At 34.4% G+C, this 21,777-nt stretch overlaps 2 protein-coding genes, 1 long non-coding RNA gene and 1 other non-coding gene across 5 annotated transcripts; 2 read left to right on the top strand and 2 right to left on the bottom strand.

Annotated features, from left to right (window-relative positions):
- Positions 1-1,303: 1,303 nt before the first annotated feature.
- LOC133697422 (serine/threonine-protein kinase-like protein CCR2) lies at positions 1,304-3,920 on the top strand. Of its 2 annotated transcripts, XM_062119955.1 has the most exons (2): positions 1,304-1,766; positions 2,169-3,920. In XM_062119955.1, exons 1-2 carry the CDS (start codon positions 1,439-1,441, stop codon positions 3,719-3,721), a joined length of 1,881 nt encoding a protein of 626 aa, XP_061975939.1. In that variant the 5' UTR covers positions 1,304-1,438; the 3' UTR covers positions 3,722-3,920. The 2 variants fall into 2 exon arrangements, with proteins under 2 accessions (XP_061975939.1, XP_061975938.1); XM_062119954.1 differs by having other exon boundaries at positions 1,305-3,920.
- A 520-nt stretch (positions 3,921-4,440) lies between these two features.
- TRNAS-AGA (transfer RNA serine (anticodon AGA)) lies at positions 4,441-4,522 on the bottom strand. Its single transcript has one exon. It is a non-coding gene; the product is annotated as a tRNA-Ser (tRNA).
- A 6,955-nt stretch (positions 4,523-11,477) lies between these two features.
- On the top strand, positions 11,478-16,447 carry LOC133697009 (uncharacterized). Its single transcript, XR_009842793.1, has 2 exons — positions 11,478-15,031; positions 15,913-16,447. It is a non-coding gene; the product is annotated as an uncharacterized LOC133697009 (long non-coding RNA).
- A 1,453-nt stretch (positions 16,448-17,900) lies between these two features.
- On the bottom strand, positions 17,901-20,314 carry LOC133696848 (putative serine/threonine-protein kinase). The gene is made up of 6 exons (XM_062119131.1): positions 20,091-20,314; positions 19,790-19,905; positions 19,488-19,698; positions 19,138-19,375; positions 18,695-18,845; positions 17,901-18,395 (listed from the first exon to the last, which is right to left on the bottom strand). Exons 1-6 carry the CDS (start codon positions 20,164-20,166, stop codon positions 18,087-18,089), a joined length of 1,101 nt encoding a protein of 366 aa, XP_061975115.1. The 5' UTR covers positions 20,167-20,314; the 3' UTR covers positions 17,901-18,086.
- Positions 20,315-21,777: the final 1,463 nt, after the last annotated feature.

Genomic DNA, 21,777 nt, shown 5'->3' with positions numbered 1-21,777 from the left:
AGATCATTGCTCTGGCGCTAAAATATCTTGTAGTTTGATTTTAGATTTGGATTTTCTGGTGGCACCATTGCATGGCCACGGGAGCATCATCAAGAAGCATTGGATGTTAGGAAACATGTGTCTAAATCAGTGCATTTTCCAGCCAGTTTTTTCTTTTAAAAGAATTGTTGTTTGCCCTAACAAAATTATGGAGCTCGTTTAAGAAGAAAATTCCTTATGCTGTGTGCTTAGAGGCACAACTCTCCCTTAACAAGGAATGATTAAATCTTGTCTGTCAACATATAAAAGACGGGGGAAATTAAAGAAACCAAATCAGAGAAAGATACGGAGATAGTGTCTTGATAATATGCTGTCTAATTCTTTAAAGTCCACTTTGGCTTGTAGCGGACATGGAGACAGAAAACCAGACTTCTACGGGCCTACAGTGGCCGGTGTCATCTCCCTTGGACACAGCCTGTTCTGGTCAAGCTTTCATGTCAGACTCCCTCTTGCTTCATACAACTCGCTTGCTCATGGCGATTCGCGTTCATCACCCATTTATTAGTTCTAAGGGATTTCCTGCACTACCTTTCTACAAACAAGTAACCCTTGTCAGGTCATACAATAACATCCTTAGTTACTACTATTCAAAACAAGTCGGCTGCTAGTTCCTACTACATTTTGTTGACGAGGTTTAACTATAGACAATGACAAACGATCGAGGAAGAGAATCCAATGATAAGCACCTTATTTTTTTCTTTCCTGGCTTGTTAGAATGTTCGCCGAACCTTTAACTACACGGTCAAAAATATTTCTGCCTTCCAGCATTTTTGTAAACGAAACTGATAACTTATCAATTTAAAACTTAATATCCAACTAATAATTTCGTTTAGATTAGTTTTTACTTCAAATTATTATTATTAATTTACCGAAACAATACTTTCATTTAAAAAAAAATTATAATTTAATCGATATATTTATAATAATCTCGTTACGCGAGTCTTAAAACTAAATTAATTTCTTAAAACTATGTTTTCACAATACTAATACAATGTTACTAAACATAAAAAGAAAAAAATCTAAGAGGTTTGAAGGGAAAAAAGTGAGCAAATTAAAGAAAAGGTCTTAGTCACATGTTAGATTAGATAGTAAATGGTGAAATAGTAAAATAAGCTAAATCGAATCCAACTGAGCCCAAGTAGAGGAGTCAACCCCGCTAGAAAAGAGAAGCCAGCTAACCCCGTGATTTTAAATTACAGTTATTGAATTAACTACCTGTACTTTTCAGTCAGACACTTACCACTTTGACTTGTAACTGTCTGAATCTCAACTCTTCCATTAAAAAATGGCCAAAACCACCCACACCCCTCCCATTACAAAACAGCCCCAAACCAGCATTTCTTAGCCCATGAGATATCCACACTTGGTTATCTAAGAAACCATTAATTAACCAGTAGACATGGTAATCCAAAGATGTCTGTCTGGTCCAGTCATTACCATAACCGTTCTTCTGCTTCTACTAGTGTTGCCGGTCAATGTATTGGGGTATGGATCACTTGGTCCAATAGCAGCTGCATTCGGCGAAAATGGGTTCTTTTGTGCTATTGATGCCGGTGGAAAGCAAGAGATCATATGCTGGGACAAAGGTGACAACTTTTCAGTTTCAACATCAACAGCATATTTCAGCTCTCTTCCAGCAATGGCCTCTCTCTCTGGTGGTGAAGAGTTTATTTGTGGAATCACATCTAACAATTCTCAAGCATTTTGCTTTAACTTGTCAAATCCGGGTAATAATCTTGTCCCGAAAAGTTTTCAATACAATTCTTATTCACAAATTGCTTCAGGCAAATATCATGCTTGTGCTATTAAAGGATCTTACTTTTCTAGTGTAGAATATGGAAACGTGGATTGTTGGGAGTTTAATCAGACATCATTTGATTCGTTTCATAATTCTTATATTGATAGTCTTGTTTTTAGAAGGATTGCTTCTGGTGATGGGTTTAGTTGTGGTGTTATTAAGGAAGGTGGTTTGGTCTGTTGGGGACCCAGATCAGCTAATTTGGGAGTCTCAGCTGTTTCTGGTGAATTTGAGATTTTAGTCTCAGGAAGGGGTTCTGTTTGTGGTGTTTCTAATGTATCTAGTGAAGTAGAGTGCTGGGGAAATTCTGATGAGCTTGGTTCTCTGCCAGTTGGAACTCGATTTGTAGGTTTATCGGCTGGAGCACGTCACTTTTGTGGGGTTCGCGAGGATAATCATGAGGTTGAGTGCTGGGGGAATTTTGATCTGGCTTCGATTCCAAAAGGTTCGGGGTTTATGGCTATTGCTTCATCAGATTATGCTACTTGTGGGGTTAGAGAAGTTGACTTAGTTCTCGATTGCTGGGGAGTTCATGGGAAGTCCTTGCCAGATTATAGCCCCCCTTTGCAGTTGTGTAGTCCTGGTGTGTGCTGGCCTAGTTCGTGTGGTCATGGAAAGTTTGCATTCAATGCAAGCCTTCTCAATGAGCCAGAATTGACTAATTTATGTGTCAGGAAGGACTTGAAAATTTGCTTGCCTTGTGGGACAAATTGTTCCGAAGGTTATTTCCCTTCTAGTACCTGTAGTGAGAATGCTGATAGAATCTGCACTGCTTGCTCTCTTTGCCAGAACAGCTCCTGCTGGGATGTTTGCGGACTTCATTCTTCGCCAGGGGTTAAGCTGCAGGAGCAAGACATAAAGAAATTAGTTATCATCATTGGCTCATCGGTGTCGGGTTCCATGCTAATTTTAATAGTCTGGTGTTGCATTCCCCGGATTTTCAAAACGAAAGATGATCAGAATATAAAATACCATCGCAGTTTTTGCATAGGCAAGAAAGTGGTGGAGGCTGAGCCTGACCCCAATCCAGAGCCCCCCCTCTCAATAAGCATGTGTATTGGTGAGACGCAAGTATTCCGGCTTTCAGAATTGAAAGATGCGACACATGGATTCAAGGAGTTCAGCGAGCTTGGCAGAGGGAGCTTTGGTTTTGTTTACAAGGCTATCCTGACTGATGGAAGGCAAGTAGCTGTCAAGAGGGCTAATGCTGCCACCATAATTCACAAGAACAGCCGAGAATTTGAAGCAGAATTAGAAATTTTGTGCACTGTAAGGCATAGTAATATTGTGAACTTGTTGGGTTATTGTGCTGAAATGGGGGAGAGATTACTAGTTTACGAGTATATGCCTCATGGCACACTTCATGACCATCTCCATGGGGAACTCTCTCCTTTAGATTGGAACTTGAGGCTGAAGTTATCTTTGCAGGCTGCAAGAGGACTTGAGTACCTTCACAATGAAGTTGCACCACCCATAGTTCATCGGGATGTGAAGACCTCAAACATTCTGCTGGACTCTGAGTGGGTGGCAAGAATTGCAGATTTTGGGATGGTAAGTGCTAATGACAGGGATGTAAATGGAGATGTGGAAAGTGATGTATATAATTTTGGCATTGTTCTGCTGGAGATGTTAACCGGAAGGAAGGCATACGATAGAGATTACGAACCTCCAGGCATTGTTGAGTGGGCGTTGCCTTTAATGAGGAGGGGAAGGGCAGCTGCCATTATCGACCGGAATGTGCCTCTACCTAGAAATGTGGAACCTCTCCTTAAACTTGCTGATGTAGCCGAGCTTACTTTGAGGGAAAATACCAGTGAGCGTCCCAGCATGTCTAATGTGGCAACTTTGTTGGATCAGATTGTGAAGATTGGATTGATATTCTAATCAAATTCAATCACTAATCCAGAGCTTTGCGAGGAACATTTTCAATGAGTGCTTGTCTATTGTAGTGAATATTTTCTGTAAACATTGTGTTTTACATGTCTAATTCATTCTCCTTTTCACAAAGTGAAGGAGATGGCTTACTGTTGTTATAAGATTTTGCAATTTTCCATCCATTAAAAAGTTCTTCGATGGTTTCTCACGTCTTGTTGCAAGAAGCTTAGATTTGCCACCATTTACTTGGCAAGGCTCGTTTCTAAAAACTAAAAATCTCGGAGGTCACAAAATTCAATCACTTCTACCATATGTTCACAAAACCTAGCCACCAATTAATGGCTGTTGGTGCTGAAGACAAGCAGCAGTCTCACGTCTTGTTGCAAGAAGCTTAGATTTGCCACCATTTTACCTGGCAAGGCTCGTTTCTAAAAACTAAAAATCTCGGAGGTCACAAGATTCAATCACTTCTACCATATGTTCACAAAACCTAGCCACCAATTAATGGCTGTTGGTGCTGAAGACAAGCAGCAGTCTGCAACTTCACCGTCTTGTATAATATTTGCAGGGGATTGATTTAAGTTGGTGCTTAGTGGTGGTGGAAGTTGGACTTGGAGGAGAGCACAAAAAGGATTTTAACATGTATCAGAAACACTCTTTTCAAAGTTTTTGTTTATTTTAAGATATAAGTGTCATTCAGTGTAGCAAAAGTGGGGGTTTAAAAAATACGTGAACAGCAGGATTCGAACCTGCGCGGGCAGAGCCCACATGATTTCTAGTCATGCCCGATAACCACTCCGGCATGTCCACTTGTTTTCTCTTTAATCAGAGTATTTAAATAATAATACTATAATATTCCCTTATATAACTTCCCCCTTTGATTCAAGTCTTAAGCATAACTGCTACTTCTTGATGTGTTTGTGGGCCTTTTCATGTATATATTTGGGCTAAAAACTGAAGAGCTCTAAACATGGGTGGTTTTTAGTTTTCAGTTTCGAAACATCAGTTCCATTTTGCCTGCTGTTGTTGCAGTAGCTGCTGTTGCTGGTTCTAATGCTTGCTAGAGGTAGGAACCACAAGAACCAGGGAGCAGTAGTGAGAGTTGTGAGATTGCTTTTTTTTGTATGCGATTAATTTTTGAAACATAAACTGTTTTATCTATGCGTAGAGAACATTCTCACTTCTAAATATATATATATATATATCAAAAAAGAAATTCTAATTTTTGAACTTGAACGGATACTGTTTTCATGGTCCATTGGTTCTTGAATTGTTCGAGCTTTCATATTCACACAGGCGTGTAAGTAACCTTTATACTGTACGTGGACGTAGTCATTTGTTTTCTTTCCACCGGAAAGAGAGAAAGAGATGGCAGTCTAGCTAGTCTAACCACAACTATATGAATACGAAAGCTCGAACAATTCAAGAACCAATAATGGACATCTCCAGATCCCAATCGTTATCCTCCTGGGGCTATCTATCAATGGGCATTTCCTTTTCACCCTTTGTCTTGATGTTTTTGAAAAATATCATTGAATGCTATATCTTTATATTCAAATTATCAAATTAAATTCAATCACAATATATATAAAGAGGGGTGCGCCAAACACGCATCATGTCTTGATTAATTAAGGGATGTGCTCGTTCCCTTGTTGCTCATCACGAGTTCAAACCATGTACTGGAAATCATGGTAAGAAAGATTCTACTCTTTATTTTTATCTCGTCTCATGTAATTTTTAATTTTTATTGATTCAAATTAAAAGATAAGTTTAAGAACATGATACTTCCGCAGGAGAATTTAAATTTTAAAATGGATAAGATATTGGATTTAGAATTAATGGTAAAATTAAGAATATGAATGCTTATATTTCCTTCCTCCCATGAAAGGATTTGGATCGAAATTCTCAAATCTCCTGTAGATTTTATTTGGATGTCAAATGAAGAAATTAATTAATGTGTTGTTGCCATATACATCACCTCACTAATACCATCCCATTTTCCCTGTGCAGTGCAATTAAATACAGAGCAAAGACAACAAATTTATTTAGCCACTAGATGACTAGAATAATGTCTGCCTAGTGACAACAATTTCGTTCTGTAGTGATGATGACGCCCACTCGAATGAGGGACAGCAGGGCTTCAAGTGAATTTCATGTCCATATATGTATATGATGTTCCTATGAATCGGGTATATGCTAGTACCGTTTGCTTACAAAACTAAAATATTTTCTCGAGAAATTGCAACAATTTGGAGGGTTCAGCAATACAGTTTATGCAAATATAGTTAAAATAGGTTAATATAATATAGTAGTAGTGGTTGTTAAAGAGAAGGGTTTAGAGTAGATTCTAACATTGAAATGTATGTATGTATGTATGTATGTATACAATATGTATGTATGTATACAAACAGGTAGCGAAAGGGAGAAGAGATATTCATGAGACCCATAAATTTCTTACAAGAGAGATTCCCACACTTGTTGGTTCCAACACTATAGACAATATAATGATGAATACAAATTTTTTTCTTTATGATGATACCTGCCCGATACTAAGAGTTTATCCAAACTTTTAAATGTTTACAATTATGATTTGTTTTTAACTAGATTTACTCTTTCATATAATAAATTGTACAATTAAAAATTATAATCTCTATAGCTCACTTAATAGCATTTAGTATGATTGAATGTGTGTAAGTGTAATTAATGAGTGTGAGGTTTATACTTTTGTACTATAATATAGATATTTAATTTAGCACAACTTAGAATATGATATGATTGATGATTTCTAGTTGATTTTTTTTTTGGAATAGTTTCTATATCATATATGTTTAGAATCTCTCTTTAATTTTGCATAAAATATAGCTATATATATGTTTTCAAAATAAACTACCTGTTGAAATGCCTCTGACGGCTAAAGTGGTCAACTGATTCAAATAACCATATCATTCAGTCGATTGATTCCTATAAAATTTCTAGGTGTTCATCACTAATGAACAACAATCGACTGGTTCAACTTAAAAATCAATTTTAGTAGTTTCAAACATGGCAAAATTTGAACTGATCAAATGTCAAAGCAATCCTATTTATGCATGCAATGTGAAGTGTTTAAGTTCATTTTAGTTTCCTATTGAGTAAGATATACAGATTTAACAAAAAGTATTAAAATGAATATTCAAGAACTAAATCTTCACTTGCGCATCTTGGATTTATTGATGAATTTCTTCATTCGATTCCTTATGCTTTTTTATGTGATCTTTATATAGACCTTTTTAAACTTAATTTCATCCAAATTTATCATTAGTCCATTTTATTTAATTATTATCATCAATATATATAAAATACAAATATATGACTCCTAGATCAACAATTGAATGATTTGGACCGGTATTAAGGAAGAGGATTTTATAATTACCATGCCTTCATTCTCGGCATATATTGCATTACAAAGGGGATCTCAAAGATATTAAATGAGGCAATATGAGCGTTTTACTAGAGACAAATAAAAATTGACTAACTCAAGATTGATAAAGTGAAAAAAATGTTAATATTAGTTTATTATCTATACAAAAGCAAAAATTGACTATGATCTCATAGTTGGTGGAAACTAAAGTACTCTAGCTAGCTAGTAAAATGATGTATTATCATAAAAGAAGAATTTATACTTGATAACCTTTATTTCATGCATGAAAGAAGGTTAAGAAAAATATTGGCTAATGTCATGGTTGTTTGTTAGCAAAAGAAAGATATACCCTGTGACATAAAAATTGCTTTAAAGATCTAGTTCAATATATAATTCACAAATTATTAGATTAAGTCAAGTTATATGCAGTTGCATAATACTGAAGACTTGTATATCCCTCGTAACGAAAATATAAAGAAGACAGTATCAAACATGAGTAGTTTGTGAAGTTCAAATGATTAATTAATATTTGTACTCAAGAAGACATTGTTTAAAAGAGAGTCTCTCATCACTAAACTGAGTATTTAAAAACACAAGCTTAAAAAATAAATTATTGAGATAGGAAAAGATTTTCTAAATAGAAAAATAAATTGTATTTAAAATCCGAGTTAAACTAGTTAATTAAAATTCCTTTTGAACTAATATTTAGAATCCTTGTTGTAATACAATAGTTTGAGTTTATCTTTATTCTATAATTTCTTTATTAATATAAGGACCATGTATGCAGAATTTAAGGATGTTGAATATCAACCAATAAGATCTTGAAATGTTGAATCATTAATTTGTGTGTTTAGTGGTTTATAATTAATTAATAATCATTTGGTTCTTTGAAATGGCTTTCGCCATTAGAGTCGCAGTTATCGTATTGCTCTCATGGTAAAAAAACATTTTCAAAATTTCTCGTTTTAGAAAGTGGGTGTCACGATTGAGTACTAGCCACGGTACACGTAATAAAACATTCAAGTCATCTTCAAAAAGTTACAAAAACTTGACCTCATCACGAGCCATGCCCGCCCGTCTCTCTGCTGATCTCTGAACTGTCGATCTCTTCCTCTCATCAATCTCTTGTGGGCAAGTATTTCTGTAAAACTTTCCGAGGACTATACTGTTCGAGCGTGCTGAAGGCCCCTCGGGCTCTGGATTAATAATTCATACGGTCCAAAACATCACTCTCCTTCTCCGTGCATATTTCAGACGAGGAAGACAAAAACACAGAGAGAGCAAAAAATCGGGGGAAAAGGGAGGGATCCATGCGCAAATTATTTTACATGTGCAACAGTGTAAGGATTAATGTGTTGGCTAAGAAATAAGTCAACAAAACAAGCATATCTACGCCTTCGTTATTTGACTTTTGCATCTTTGTGGCCAGGGACCCAGACTTCTGTTGATTAAGTGCATATCAGCTCCCTATTCCCTATTGTTTATTCACTGGCCGACATTCTGGTATCATGTGCTTAAGAGTGTGTTTAATTAGCAATAATTAAGTTCTTTAATTTCGGACATAAATCTAAATCACTTGATAATGTTGGAGGTGCCTTTTGATTCAGACGGATGCTTTTGATCAGTACTCTACTTTTGTTTTTTTTTTTAATGGATTTGGAAAAATTATTAGATATGTCGTACCAGAATTAATTATTCTTCTAGAAAATCTAGAGAAATATCTTCAATCTAAAAATATTTTTCAAGAAATTAATACTTCTACTCGCACCACCTTTGGAATATTATATATTATATATGGTCATTAACTAGATATCTTTCAAAATCATGGTCTCCGTGAAGCAGAATTAATCAAATATTGTTCTTTCAGCTAAGATTTACTTTTAGTCAACTCCCAAATCTCACGTAAAAAGCAGATTAAGTTCCTCATTAATTTATAAAGCAGGCGCCCCGAATTCATCTACTTGGGTTAATCTGAAGAATATTCAAACCACCCGTACAAGTCCCCACCGCTACTACTTGGGGCGTTGGAATGGATCGCGGCCGGCAGGATCATGTCCATAACAGTGTATCTTTATTATTGATTCTTTTTGCTGAACTGACAAATTGTGTAATAGTTAAAAGAATTAAAGAACAAAGATTTGGATATTAAATCAGTTTAATGGTGTGTTTGGAATTGCAGTGCAAATCTTGTTTCCTTGAAATTTGAGTGTTTTGCTTAATTTATTTTGTTTTTATATTTTTATATCGTTTTGATATGCTAATATTAAAAATAATTTTTATAAAATAAAAATAATTATTTTAATGTATTTCTAAATAAAAAAACATATTAAACCGTAATCACTATTATATTTTCAAACACACCCAAAGTTTACTGGGGACAGTCTACTGGGGACGCAATTATTCTATGATTTGTATTGTAACGTAGAGTGTTTTTTTTATAAATATATTTTAATTAAAAATATATCAAAATTATTTTATTTTATTTTTAATATCAATGCTTGTGATTTTTAAAAGCATGTTGTAATTTAATTTTAAAATCATGTTGTGAAAATGTAATTTTAAAAGCATGTTGTAATGATTGTGATTTTTCACTTATAAGCATAAGGATAAACCATGAAAAAAAAGGAGTAGAAATTAAAAAAATGAAGGCTACTTAATTCGTAGACCAAGACCGGCTGGATCTTCTATTGAATCCAAAGAGAAAAAATCAGATGACTTGTTAAGGTGTAGATAAGGAGAGTACAATAGTGATTAATAAAAATAAAAATAAAAATAATTTTCATATGTTTAACAGATTAAAGTCCTTGCATTTTCACGATTAATTATATATATAATTAAACAAATGAATTAGTCAACTAATATTATTATTTACGGTGTAGAAATAAATCAAAAATTATTGATACAAATCATGAGAGGTGGAAAATAGACATACAGGACAACCTAACACCTGTTGCTTTTATGTCGACCCTAATAATTCTATAAGCAGCCTTGTAATATAGTATTAAGATTTTGATAATGATTATTTTAAAAAATTTTATTTAAAAATATATAAAAATAATATATATTTTTTCAGCATATTAAAAGAATAAAAAACACAATATAAAATTAATTTTTTTTTAAAAAAAAAAGACACACAAAGTACCGCAAAAATAAACAGCACCATTAGCAGAAAAAGATTCTTATAAAGATATAGATATTGACTATTCGAATAACAATCACAGAAGGCTAGCTACATGCATCATTTGAAAGTATTTTGGGTTTGGCCAACGAAGAACAGATGGGGCTAGGTATTGACCGTGCAGAAAATAATCACACATAAGGGACTGTGCGATCAGGAAAGAAAAGATATCCATCAGATCATCAAGAGAGAACAAAAATTAGACACTGGAATAGGGTTTCATAGTATTCCTGAAAGGAAACTGTGGCCTTTCTGATAAAAACCAGGGCAGGTAGATGGAGAAATGACTGATTAATATGCACAGATTGATTTAATTGTCTGGCTCTGATATATAATTAATTTTTAAATTACTCTGTATATATAAAGAGACAAACTGCACGTACACTCACAAAGACACATGCCTAATAGAGAGAATTTAAGGGGGGGTGGTAGATGAATGATGGAACAGAGAGGGTGCGGCCAAATTAGGCAGCAAAGCAGCAAGGATTATTTGATCATGATAAGAACAGATAAAAAGTTAAGTAGAGAGAACCCCAGTTGCTTGATTAGCAAAATAGAAGTAATTAATATGTATAGGCTACCAAGAACATCGATCAATAGTTAATCTTCAGAAAACAATGGCTTAATTAAATATTAAAAGACAGCACAAAAATTAAGAATTGTTCCTTACAGAAGAACATCGACTTAATTTCAAAGTGATAAAAAGATTAGGAAAGCTAAGATTTACGAAAGATTGAATACTATAAGTGATAAGATGATGGTATAAAGGGAAAGGGGAAAAATGGTAAAAAGAGAGGGAAGTGATGGAGATAAAGAAGAAGATATTAAAGATGAATAGATAGATAAATTATCCTTGTTGCAGTACTTCTCTCTTTCTTGATCACTTTTTATTTAAATAAAGGAAAAGAAAGAAGAGAGACAGAGAGAATCCATGTGTTTCCAAGCACTCCCAGACAAAATGAGCTTCTGAGAAGAAAAGCAACCTTTGCTTTACGACCCAGAAAAAGGAGATTTCAAACCACCATAAGGGCTAGCTTAGGAAATTGCGTGGTTAGTAACCCAACCACACCATCTCCACCTCTCTCTTTCTCTTTTTGTCTGATCTCTCTCTCTCTCTCATATGGTGGTGGCTCTCTATATTTAGGCGCAAGCTGGGGGTGCAAGTACAACCCCACATCTTTCCTTCTTTCCCTCTCAATAGAACCACGCATAAACCCCACAAAAAGTAAGCTCATACACACCCTTCCCTAAGTCGCTGGTTCGCTTGATTTATGCCAATTCAAAAGGGCTAATTTTTTTTGTGGGGCTTTGAAACCATTATTTGATTATGACCCGGTTTCTATTTCCCATAGATCTCTCCCCTCTCCTCCTTAAATACCACTCTCCCTCCCCTCCTCTCTCCCTCTCTCTGCCCTAATTTTGAGGCTTCACTGAAACACACCCTCTCTTCAACTTCGTTGTTTATGTATGTATGGTGTCCATGGGGAAGGCAAGCTGTGGTAGAAAATCTGTTACCTTCTATTTATATGCATGCGCTTGTAGTTCATGCATTCATCCATTCATGCTAAGTAGTGTGCATCCATGCAATTGGGGGCTGCATAAGCTCATACACACATGCCTGCATGCTTAGTAATGCAATATAATGCATGCATACATGCATGTTTTCACCATCATGCATCCATATATATATATTATATGTGCCTGGCTCCCTGTATGCCATTTGCAGAGCCCACCGGTTCTTCGATGGCCTCCGTGGATGGCGTATGAGGAGCCATGCATATTCACATGTATATTATCCATGGTTTTCACTTGCAGATGGAAGATTTATACGGGCTCTCAGTCCAACTTTGAAGGCTAGAGTCCGCAAGGGTAGCATTGTAATTTTCAAAAGAATCAGGTTCTCTCTGAAAGCGAAGGTACATGTTTATCCTCTTCTCTTCGAAACATCACCCCTGTATAGTTTTTAGGGTTTTCATGATGTGATGTTGATCTAAAGGCTTTGCAGGAGAAATTATTTTAACATGACTAGCCACCACCCTTGTAACGAGGGATCTGATCAGAAATCTATTTTTTTAGCTCTCAAAATATTACTGTGGACGAATTATAATTGTTTGTACCTGACAACATAGGAGTTGCATTATGCCATCCATCTCATCATCTGGCTACATGCTTGTCTCAAGAACATGTCATATGACCTAAAGTCACGGTGTCATGTCCTATAAACTTAGACCATAAAACAAAAGGGGGGAGAAGAGACAGATCATCATGATCACAATTTATAGCCTTTGTTCTTTGATAATGGGAAACAAGACTGACGAAAACCCTTTGTCATTTGTTCTATAGCTAGTGTCCAAGTTGATTTGAGTTGGTATAGATTAATATCAAATAATTGCTTTGTCTTATTAAGAAGTTTCATTGTCTTCTGCTCAATGTTTGGCTTTGAATGTTAATCTGCTTTTTGTTGTCTTGACTTCCCTTGTGATTTTGATTAACCACCATGACCACAACTAAATCTAGGTCTTGTTTTTGCTTTTCTGTGTCTATATATGGTTACTATTAATTTTCTTTTTACTGATATAGAAGGCATATATATATATATATATATATATATATATATATATATGCTAATTGCTGGTTAAATCGTTTGAAAGGGAAGGGTCTGTCTTGTATTTAACAAAAACAACAACTAATACTCCTATTATTAGTCAACACTAAACGGGTGCTGCTGAAGTTGGCTTAATTAGTAGCCCAAGTGTGTAGAACTCCGCTTTTGGGTATGCAGCTGGACAATGTGCAATGACAAAAAGAACTTGGAAAGGTAACTCCATTCAAGCTATCTATATAGTAGAATGGGTCTAAAGAACAAAAGCTACAAGGCTTTTTTCGATTTTGTTTGTGGATACAATCATGCATTCCATTAACCAAAGAACAACCTTTTACCATCCATTTTTTCTTCTTTGTAAGTCGAGTTGTGTCCAAGAGATTCTAGCTAGCTAGCTCTCCTGCTATAATAAATCGAAAGCAAAAAACTAATTAAAGTACTTGAAGATGAATAATAACACAAAGGGTTAGATCGAATTAATATGAGTATTATGATTGTCCTTGTTTTCCACAGAAAAAAAAATCTAATATAGCTAGAGAGTATTGATATCACCTGCATGCCCAGATATAATGAACACAACCTGGTTTAGGTTTATCAGCATCAAAAGTAGAGGCACAATCATGCTAGCCACGCACGTCCGGCCAGGGATTCAAGAAAGAAAAAGAAGTGTGGATTATGGGGAAAGTAAAGTAGTGAGGGTGCAGCAGCAGGATTATGATTATAGCTTCTAGGGAATCTCATATAAAAAGAAATGGACCCTCTTCCTCTCTGTCACTTTGTCATTGGCCACTAGAGAATATGTTATACAGTCAAAGCAGGTCAAAAGGACACCAGTCAGGCCAGATGAGGGACCACATTGGAGATCTACTGTTCAAATGGGATCTTTTTAAAAACAATTAAGACGGTAAATTAAAAGTTTTGTCATAAAAACATATTTTGAAAAGAAGAAGAAGAAATGATATAGTATACATGATATTTATGTAGTTGTTGTGCTTTAAAATAATAATATTTAAATATATTATATTTTAAAGTGTGATAATTATTATTTAGATAGCAGGTTGAATATAGTTATATAATTGATTCATCATTTTGAACAAAAATTATATTTTATTATTTTTTAAAAATATGTTTTATAAATAAAAATAGATATTTTTATCCAAATTTTAGACTAAAAAAAAATTGATTATATAATAGTTTTTATAGGTAATATGAAGTAGTCATATTACATGGATGGCTTAGCAGTTGTATTTATGGACCAATAAGACAGGTCTAGGTGCAGGAAGATGTATGGTCACGCTAGACCAGAATGATAGCTAAAAAAGACCATTATTTTTTATCTAATTATTGGATTGTGCTTAAATTTTTACAGGATTTTTTAGAAATTATTTTTCCACTCTAACCATTGGATCTTAGATTTAAAAAATCAACACGGACCCTGATTCTGATAATTTTGTAATTTTCCTTACAAACTGATTGATTGGTCAGTTCTGAATTTAAATAGACATCACGGTTATAAATCGCAATATCAATTTAAATTTTTCCATGATTCACAGCCGTGATATTTAATTAATATCACGGTTCTTAACTACAATATCTAAAAATATATATGCTATTTCATCAAAACTTTTTATATATGTTATTTCACCATTTATTATATTTGCATTTTACATGCTAATTGCTCAATTTATTGGTTGAAATGGGAATTTTAATCTCTCGACTACCCGTTTCTTTTCCATGATTTATTTTTTTTCTAAGAGAAAAGGGGGAAACACAGAGAGTCTAATAATCCACAGAGAACATTATACCCGGATTGATCAGGCCGGGGGAATGGTGAGAAAAGAAGAAGATTGTACCTTCTTTGTTAGGGCTCAGCTTGTCCACTGTTTGATGTATCAGAGAGTAAATTCTATGCTATGCTATGCTATGTCATGTCTTACCTAAGAATGGCGGTGAAACATCAAGTGTGTGTTTGTGACATTTCTACATTTCTACAGAAATTAAATCATGATTTCAGGCTTTTGTGTTCAGAAAGAAATCTTCTTTCACATACAGAGTTATGCACGTTTATGCTGGGGGCGGGGAGAAGATATATGATGTCCTTCCAGCAGACAGCACATTTCTCTTTTTCCTATGTTTCAGGTAACCTCGCATGGCGAGGACAAAATAATTTTGTTTCTTAGATCATATATATATATATATATATATATATATATATATATATATATTCAATTATTTGATAATTTAATTATATTATGATAATTTTGTTTGGATGTTATTGTAGTTGTTATAATTATATTTATCTGTGTTCTGCTGTTTAAACAGGAATTAATAGTAATTAATGGGTATTTTATTTATTAAAATACTTAACCTGGATTTTTATATATATGATTCTGGTATTGGTGTTTAAGTTTTTTTATTGATTGAAATTTAATTTATAAAATTCCTATTCTAAAAATAAAATTTTAAAAAATATATAATATATTCATTTTCTCGATACATTACTGTTCATTTATTTATTAAAAAAATACTATTATATCATTTAATTTAATTTGTAAAATTCTTAATAAGAAGCAAAAAGTAATTGAAAAGCAACAAGGTTTCAAATAATTCAATATCCATACTATCATGAATGTTTAAAATTAAAAAATCTTAAAAGACTTTGAACGAGCATGCATATGGTTTAAAAGATTTTTTTTTTGTTATTTTTATTTTATATATGATCAACAAATATTATATATATATATATATATATAGATTAAATTGAAGTTTATAATATGAGCTTTAAATTGGTTTATATAAAAATAATTTATAAAAAACATATGTTAAGAAATTGTTATTTTTTTCTCAACTTGGTAGCACTATTTTAATCTCTCTATTTTTATTTGAATATGGGTAAGACGGATCCATATTATATGTTAGTTTTATAATATATATATATATATATATATATAGCAAAACACTATTGGTTAAAATAACATACAAGTAAGTAAATCATGTGTTTGTCTTTCTTACCTGGCAAGATGCGTTTTCCCGATGTTCTTTCATGAAAATGGTGGAACCCATATAAAGTTATCTCAAAAGCATGTTGGGTTTTGCCATGATGGGCTCTCAGATTCTTTCTCGGCGTGTCGGGTACAGTTCTTGTGGATTTGGACCTCATGGAGATGCCCCATGGTACCCTAATCTTCTTCGAAGAGTAAAGCAAATCAGAATACAGCTGATGTTAAAACTTAAAACTCATGCGCACAGATATAGTACTGCAAGAATCATATGAATACAGGCTTCGATCAGTTCAGAGGGGAAGGGAAAAAAAATACATTCTGAGTTAACTTGATTTACTTGCAGCAGATCTGATCAGTTACACAAGATGATGCTGACAGGGAGAATAAACTGGGTAAGATGATGCTTCAATGGATAAAACTGCAGGGACCATAACGTCTCGAAATGTGCAGAACAAGCATAAGATCCTTTCGATATTACGTACTTCGGACTGCATCATGTACGTCAATCTTAGCTAAAGAAATTAAAGAAGGACCACCGAACTTCTTCTTCTTCCTCTTCCTCTTCTTATTATTTTCTTCCTTCTTATCTTTTATTTTGGACTTCAAAGGGCTTGCACCTGAACCATCTCATTGAATAGCATGTCCTCACCTAACTTGTTCTCGATCGATGTCAAGGGCCAATGAATTAAATTCTTTCACATACAAATTGCGTCATTAAACTTCATTGACGAAAGAAACAAAAGCATAACAGGAAACCATAACATATTTCCAGCATCAAATCCAAGGATTCCACCATCTTTTAACTTCCTTAAACTCACATATTCAACTTTTAATTCATGATGAATCCTATAACAAAAATCTGATTAATACAAATTACAAAAACACCAAATCAAATTAACAATCATATAAATTATTTACATTTTATAATTATTTAAACTACTAAAAATATTAAATCTAATGATAAATCAAAATCTTAACGAGCTTAAACCCCTTAAAAAAAAATCCAAAAAGGTTCAAAAACATCTTCATGGGCTCGAGCTACCACACTTGAGCTCCACTTCTACCAAGATGCATGGGCTCAGACATGGAATCCCGAGTCCACTATTTAGGTTCACGTCCACTACTAGGTGTGTTTCATAGCAGCCTCATGGGCCTAGGCTACCACACTCGAGCTCAATATGCTTGAGTCTAGACAATATGCCTGAACCTATTTTTTTTTACCTCTAATGGGCTCATATACCTTACCCGAGCCAAACACTCTTAAAATAAACTTATGAATAAAATTATGCTTCAACTCTCCTCTCCATAAAATAACAAAACTTATTCTCTATAAATACTACATGAATCCTTCAAACTTAAGGTTTTAATCTCTTTATTTTTGACATTTTGACAAATACCAACTACCAACCACAACCACTTAGCATTTTCATATCAAGCAATTAAAAACCTTGACTAAAAATAATAGATTAAATTACTTGAAGTAATAAATTAACTAATTATCCAACATATCATTTTTATTTTTAAATATCTTAAATTCTATGACTCATCATCCAGTAACCAGATTTAAGATTTATTAAAAGGAAAAGAATAGGAGGAGAGGGGGAGGAAAGGAGGTCCGAAGCCATGAATTAACATTAAGATATCGTAAAAGGTGTGTTTTTGGGGAAGGGTTCACGCAGAGAAAAGAAAAGGACTGGTGGTTAATGATTTTTAATGATCCTCATTGATTCTTAAATATTGATATAAATAAAAAGTTTATTGTAGAGAGAAAAAAAAGAACAAAGAAATAGCAAGTCCTTGGCCTACCTGTCCTTCTTGATTTCTAGATATTAATAATGAAAGAATATAATAAACAAAGGAAGAATAATACTGAATTATTTAATTGAAAAAAATAATTGAATTATTTAACAAAAAAAATTAATGTGTTCAGATTGTAACTACTCAATATATATTTTTTAAAAAAAGAAGAAGAAGAAACCACAATATTCCTAATTGTCATTAAAAAGTTGCAAGAATAATATTCCACCCTCTGTCATTCATTGTTTGAGTTCAATTTACAAGCTATGTTTTCAAGATCTAATTAAGGTGGGTTCTACATCCAAAACATTTTCTATTCGTATAACCATCTTAAAAAATAAAAAGCTATCGAACGATTTCTCCCCGACACAAAACAAAGAACGTCTTCTCACAGCTCACAGAGGGTACAGCCTTGGGCTGCGCCTGCCTGTGATGCTTCGCACTGAGCTTTGTGGTTTTCGTCCTATTTTCACATCCATGATATCGATGATGAATCCTGGCTGTGTTATTTGCGTGTTGTGGATGTCGATTTCCCCTCTCATCATCTTAATTGCCTTCGACATGCTCGGTCGAAGCCCACATTTCTCCTGTACGCAAAGTAAGGCAACCTTTACAAATCCAACAGCTTCTGCTCCTAAGAAGTTGCCATCTAGCATCGGATCCACTAGTTTTGGAAGGTTGTCAGCCTTGTACATTTCCCATGCCTGCATCAATCATTGTCCAGAACATTACTCCATTTGCAAATCGAAGAGGTTATTACAGCAAACTCGGCCGTTTACAGCCTTGTTTCAAGTAAACAGCCAGGCCCCTTCGATCAAAAAAAGAAAAAGAAGGAACATCTAGGCCCAGCACATAAATTCTTGATAGCAGACCATCGTCAATGAGTTAAAAGCCCGTTTTTTCATATAAGAGTGGATGGATCGTACCAATAATTATTTAGTATTAATCTTGGAGTTTGGAAGCAAATATGTATACTATTTACAACTGAAAAAAAAAACAATACCTTCTCCACGAGGTAGTGCTCTCCAAGTTCTGGATCGAAATCAGTAGCTTTCCGTCCACTGACTATTTCAAGAAGTAGCACTCCAAAACTGTACACGTCCGTTTTCCGAGTCAAGCGGCCACTAATGGCATACTCCGGAGCTAGATAACCCCTTTTACACCAAAAACACAATTCAACATTGCATAAGCCAAAAACCCTAAAATTATTATATAAACCCTATTCGAATAAACTTGTGCGTGTCTTTTTCCTTGAAATATAGCCACAAAGTAAGTATTAATTAAGCTATATAAAATCTCTGGATCTATTTTAACAGTCCATATTAACATTGATGTCCAACACAGCAACCAATTAGATAGTTTTTAGACGCATGAGCTAAGTTTGTTCAATAATTTCCCAATCAGTAAACCAATTACGTTATGAGAAGGGGGGGAAACTCCACTTACAATGTGCCTGCAACTCGTGTGCTCACATGGGTGAAATTCTCAGGAAATAGTTTAGAGAGGCCGAAATCTGAAACTTTTGGACACAGATTCTTGTCCAAAAGTATGTTGCTTGCTTTAATATCTCGATGCACAATATGAGGCTTGATCTCTTCATGAATATATGCCAGACCTTGAGCAATACCTAACGAAATTTCTCTCCTTGTTTCCCACCCGAATCTAGCTCTATTTTCCTCACCACCTTGAATTTTTCAAGCAAAACCAGAGCAGAATCAGTACATTGCACTCTTAATCGGTCATTGTCAAATAGTATTGGATAATAATGGACAAGAGTCAATTGGGGGGTTAATTACCAAGCAAAGTTTGAGCAAGGCTGCCATTTTCCATGTAGTCATAAACAAGAATTTTACAAGGGCCATCAATGCATCCACCATGCAAGTTGACAAGATTTTCATGGTTAATATTGGACACCGAAGCTATTTCAGACATGAACTCCCTGTGTCCTTGCATTGATTCTGCTGAAAGCATTTTGATGGCAACGATTCTCCCGTCTTGCAGTACTCCCTTTAAATCCCAATAACATAACATCATCAACAAAATAACCTCACCACATTATGCTGCAAATCAGAGTACATGTGATGAACAAGGTATTTACCTTGTAAACAGAGCCGAATCCACCTTCCCCGATTTTATTTGATGAGCGGAATCCATTGGTGGCGACTTTCAATTCATCAAATGAGAAAGCATGAACATTTTGAAGAATTTGTAAACCTGTAATTACCATGAGTAGTAATTGATTAGATCACAGAAAAGGACACAAGAAATACAATACCCGTAATCATAAGAAAGATTGATTAATTTTAATTCTCTAATTTTTTTTTTATCATATGTGACATGAGCATCTAGATATCCAATGCTGCTTCTTAATTTAAAGACCTTGTAGTTTAAGTCAATACCTTGCATTGATGGACTGTCTGTGGACATATCAGATGAAGAAGAGAAGCATTTTGAGCAAGAAAAGGAGAACCTCATGCTGTTAAACGTGCTGCTGCGTCAAGCTGCGTCAAGCTAGCTAGTACAAACTTGACATACAAGAGTACCGGAGGAAAGCACAAAGGAGGAGGAGGAGGTGACGGAGGAAGGTTCATATGCCAATACAAAGATACTTGTTAGCTGGGGAAGGAAAGGGTTTTAATTATGTGGAAAACTTTTGATCATTAATATATAATAATTCCTTGTTAGGTAGAGGGAAACAATCAAATAATTGAGTACTCCAACAGAAAAAGGCCTAAAGTTGATTTTAATCCACCTATATAGAAATTACTCCGTTGATATTATTATTATATATATTATCCACTGTTTACTTTTGTTAAAAAAATCTTGATTGTTTCAGACCAGTTTGTCACCTTTCACATCTAATATTTAACTCACAGGATCCCTGTTCCTTGACTAGTGGGGCGGCGCCCAGTAGTATTGATGAATCGGACATGCCGTTTTATATATAGTGTTTGACTTCTTTAAATTAAGATCACAATATTCGCCATACAAAGAATCAGGAATGCAAGTAATTGGTTCAGTAGCAACGCAATTTTAGATGCGAAAACTTACCATCTTGATCCAGAGATTCAAGTTTAAATGTTAAAAGATGTATAGATGGAGATTTAGGTCGTATTCTAGCATAGAAGGGTCAAGTATAGAAGAGACAAATACATATGAAACATTAACCAAACACCATACCTTTCTTTTCATTTTTTCTTTCTTTGAATAGAGAAATAAGACTTCCATGGAGTATTAAAGAAACTCTCCTGATATATGACCCATATCTTATCACAGACGTTTTTTTTTACTAAAAGTCATGTAATTAACAGCAATTGATTAATGTCATCAATGGCATGATTATTTGCGTAATAATACTAATATCTTACATATACAGGATACAAATCCAGGACTTAAATCAGTTATGCATAAGTTTCCATTTTCATAAAACGCCTGCATAAGAGACCGCCAATCACGCAAGCATTGTCAGGTCTTAACTACAGAACCAATTGGAAGACAGCATTTTCAGCAAAGTCAACTGGTTATTTGATTACATAAATGGAACCTGTATATGGATATTCATGGACGTCAGTAATCTGTAGGAAGATATCCTTCGCCAATCTTAACTGAACCGCCGCAAGCGACTTCAATTTCATGATGAGAGGGGATGCACCTGTCTCTATTAAATAATTGCTCTGATGTCACTCTTTTTGGCTACGCTTGAACGAGGAAAACAAGAGGGACTGAGTCTGTGTGAGTCAAGTTCCTGACCAATGGTTTTAGTTTGAAACAGTATAGAGTAAATATGCAACCCAGTTAATTAATAATAGTCCATTCAAAGAAGATATACTGATCAGACAGGGTCCAAGCTTGGATTTTAGACAACTGTGACCAGGTCGAGAGAAGCATGAATTTTTCATCTCCTTCAACCTGCCCGGAGAGGGTTTTTCACTTCAATTTTGGTTCGATCTTTTGAAAATATAGCTAGGACATTCACTCGCAGTATATGCTGCTGCAATGATTTTTTTTCTTCCTTTCGGTTTTTAAGTACTGAAGGTGGCCATGATAGGTTTTCGACTAGATAATTATGAGTGCTTTTGTTATATA

Source organism: Populus nigra, chromosome 6, assembly GCF_951802175.1.
Source record: "Populus nigra chromosome 6, ddPopNigr1.1, whole genome shotgun sequence".
In the NCBI taxonomy this organism is placed as follows: Eukaryota; Viridiplantae; Streptophyta; class Magnoliopsida; order Malpighiales; family Salicaceae; genus Populus; species Populus nigra.
This window is presented reverse-complemented; position numbering and strand designations above follow the sequence as displayed.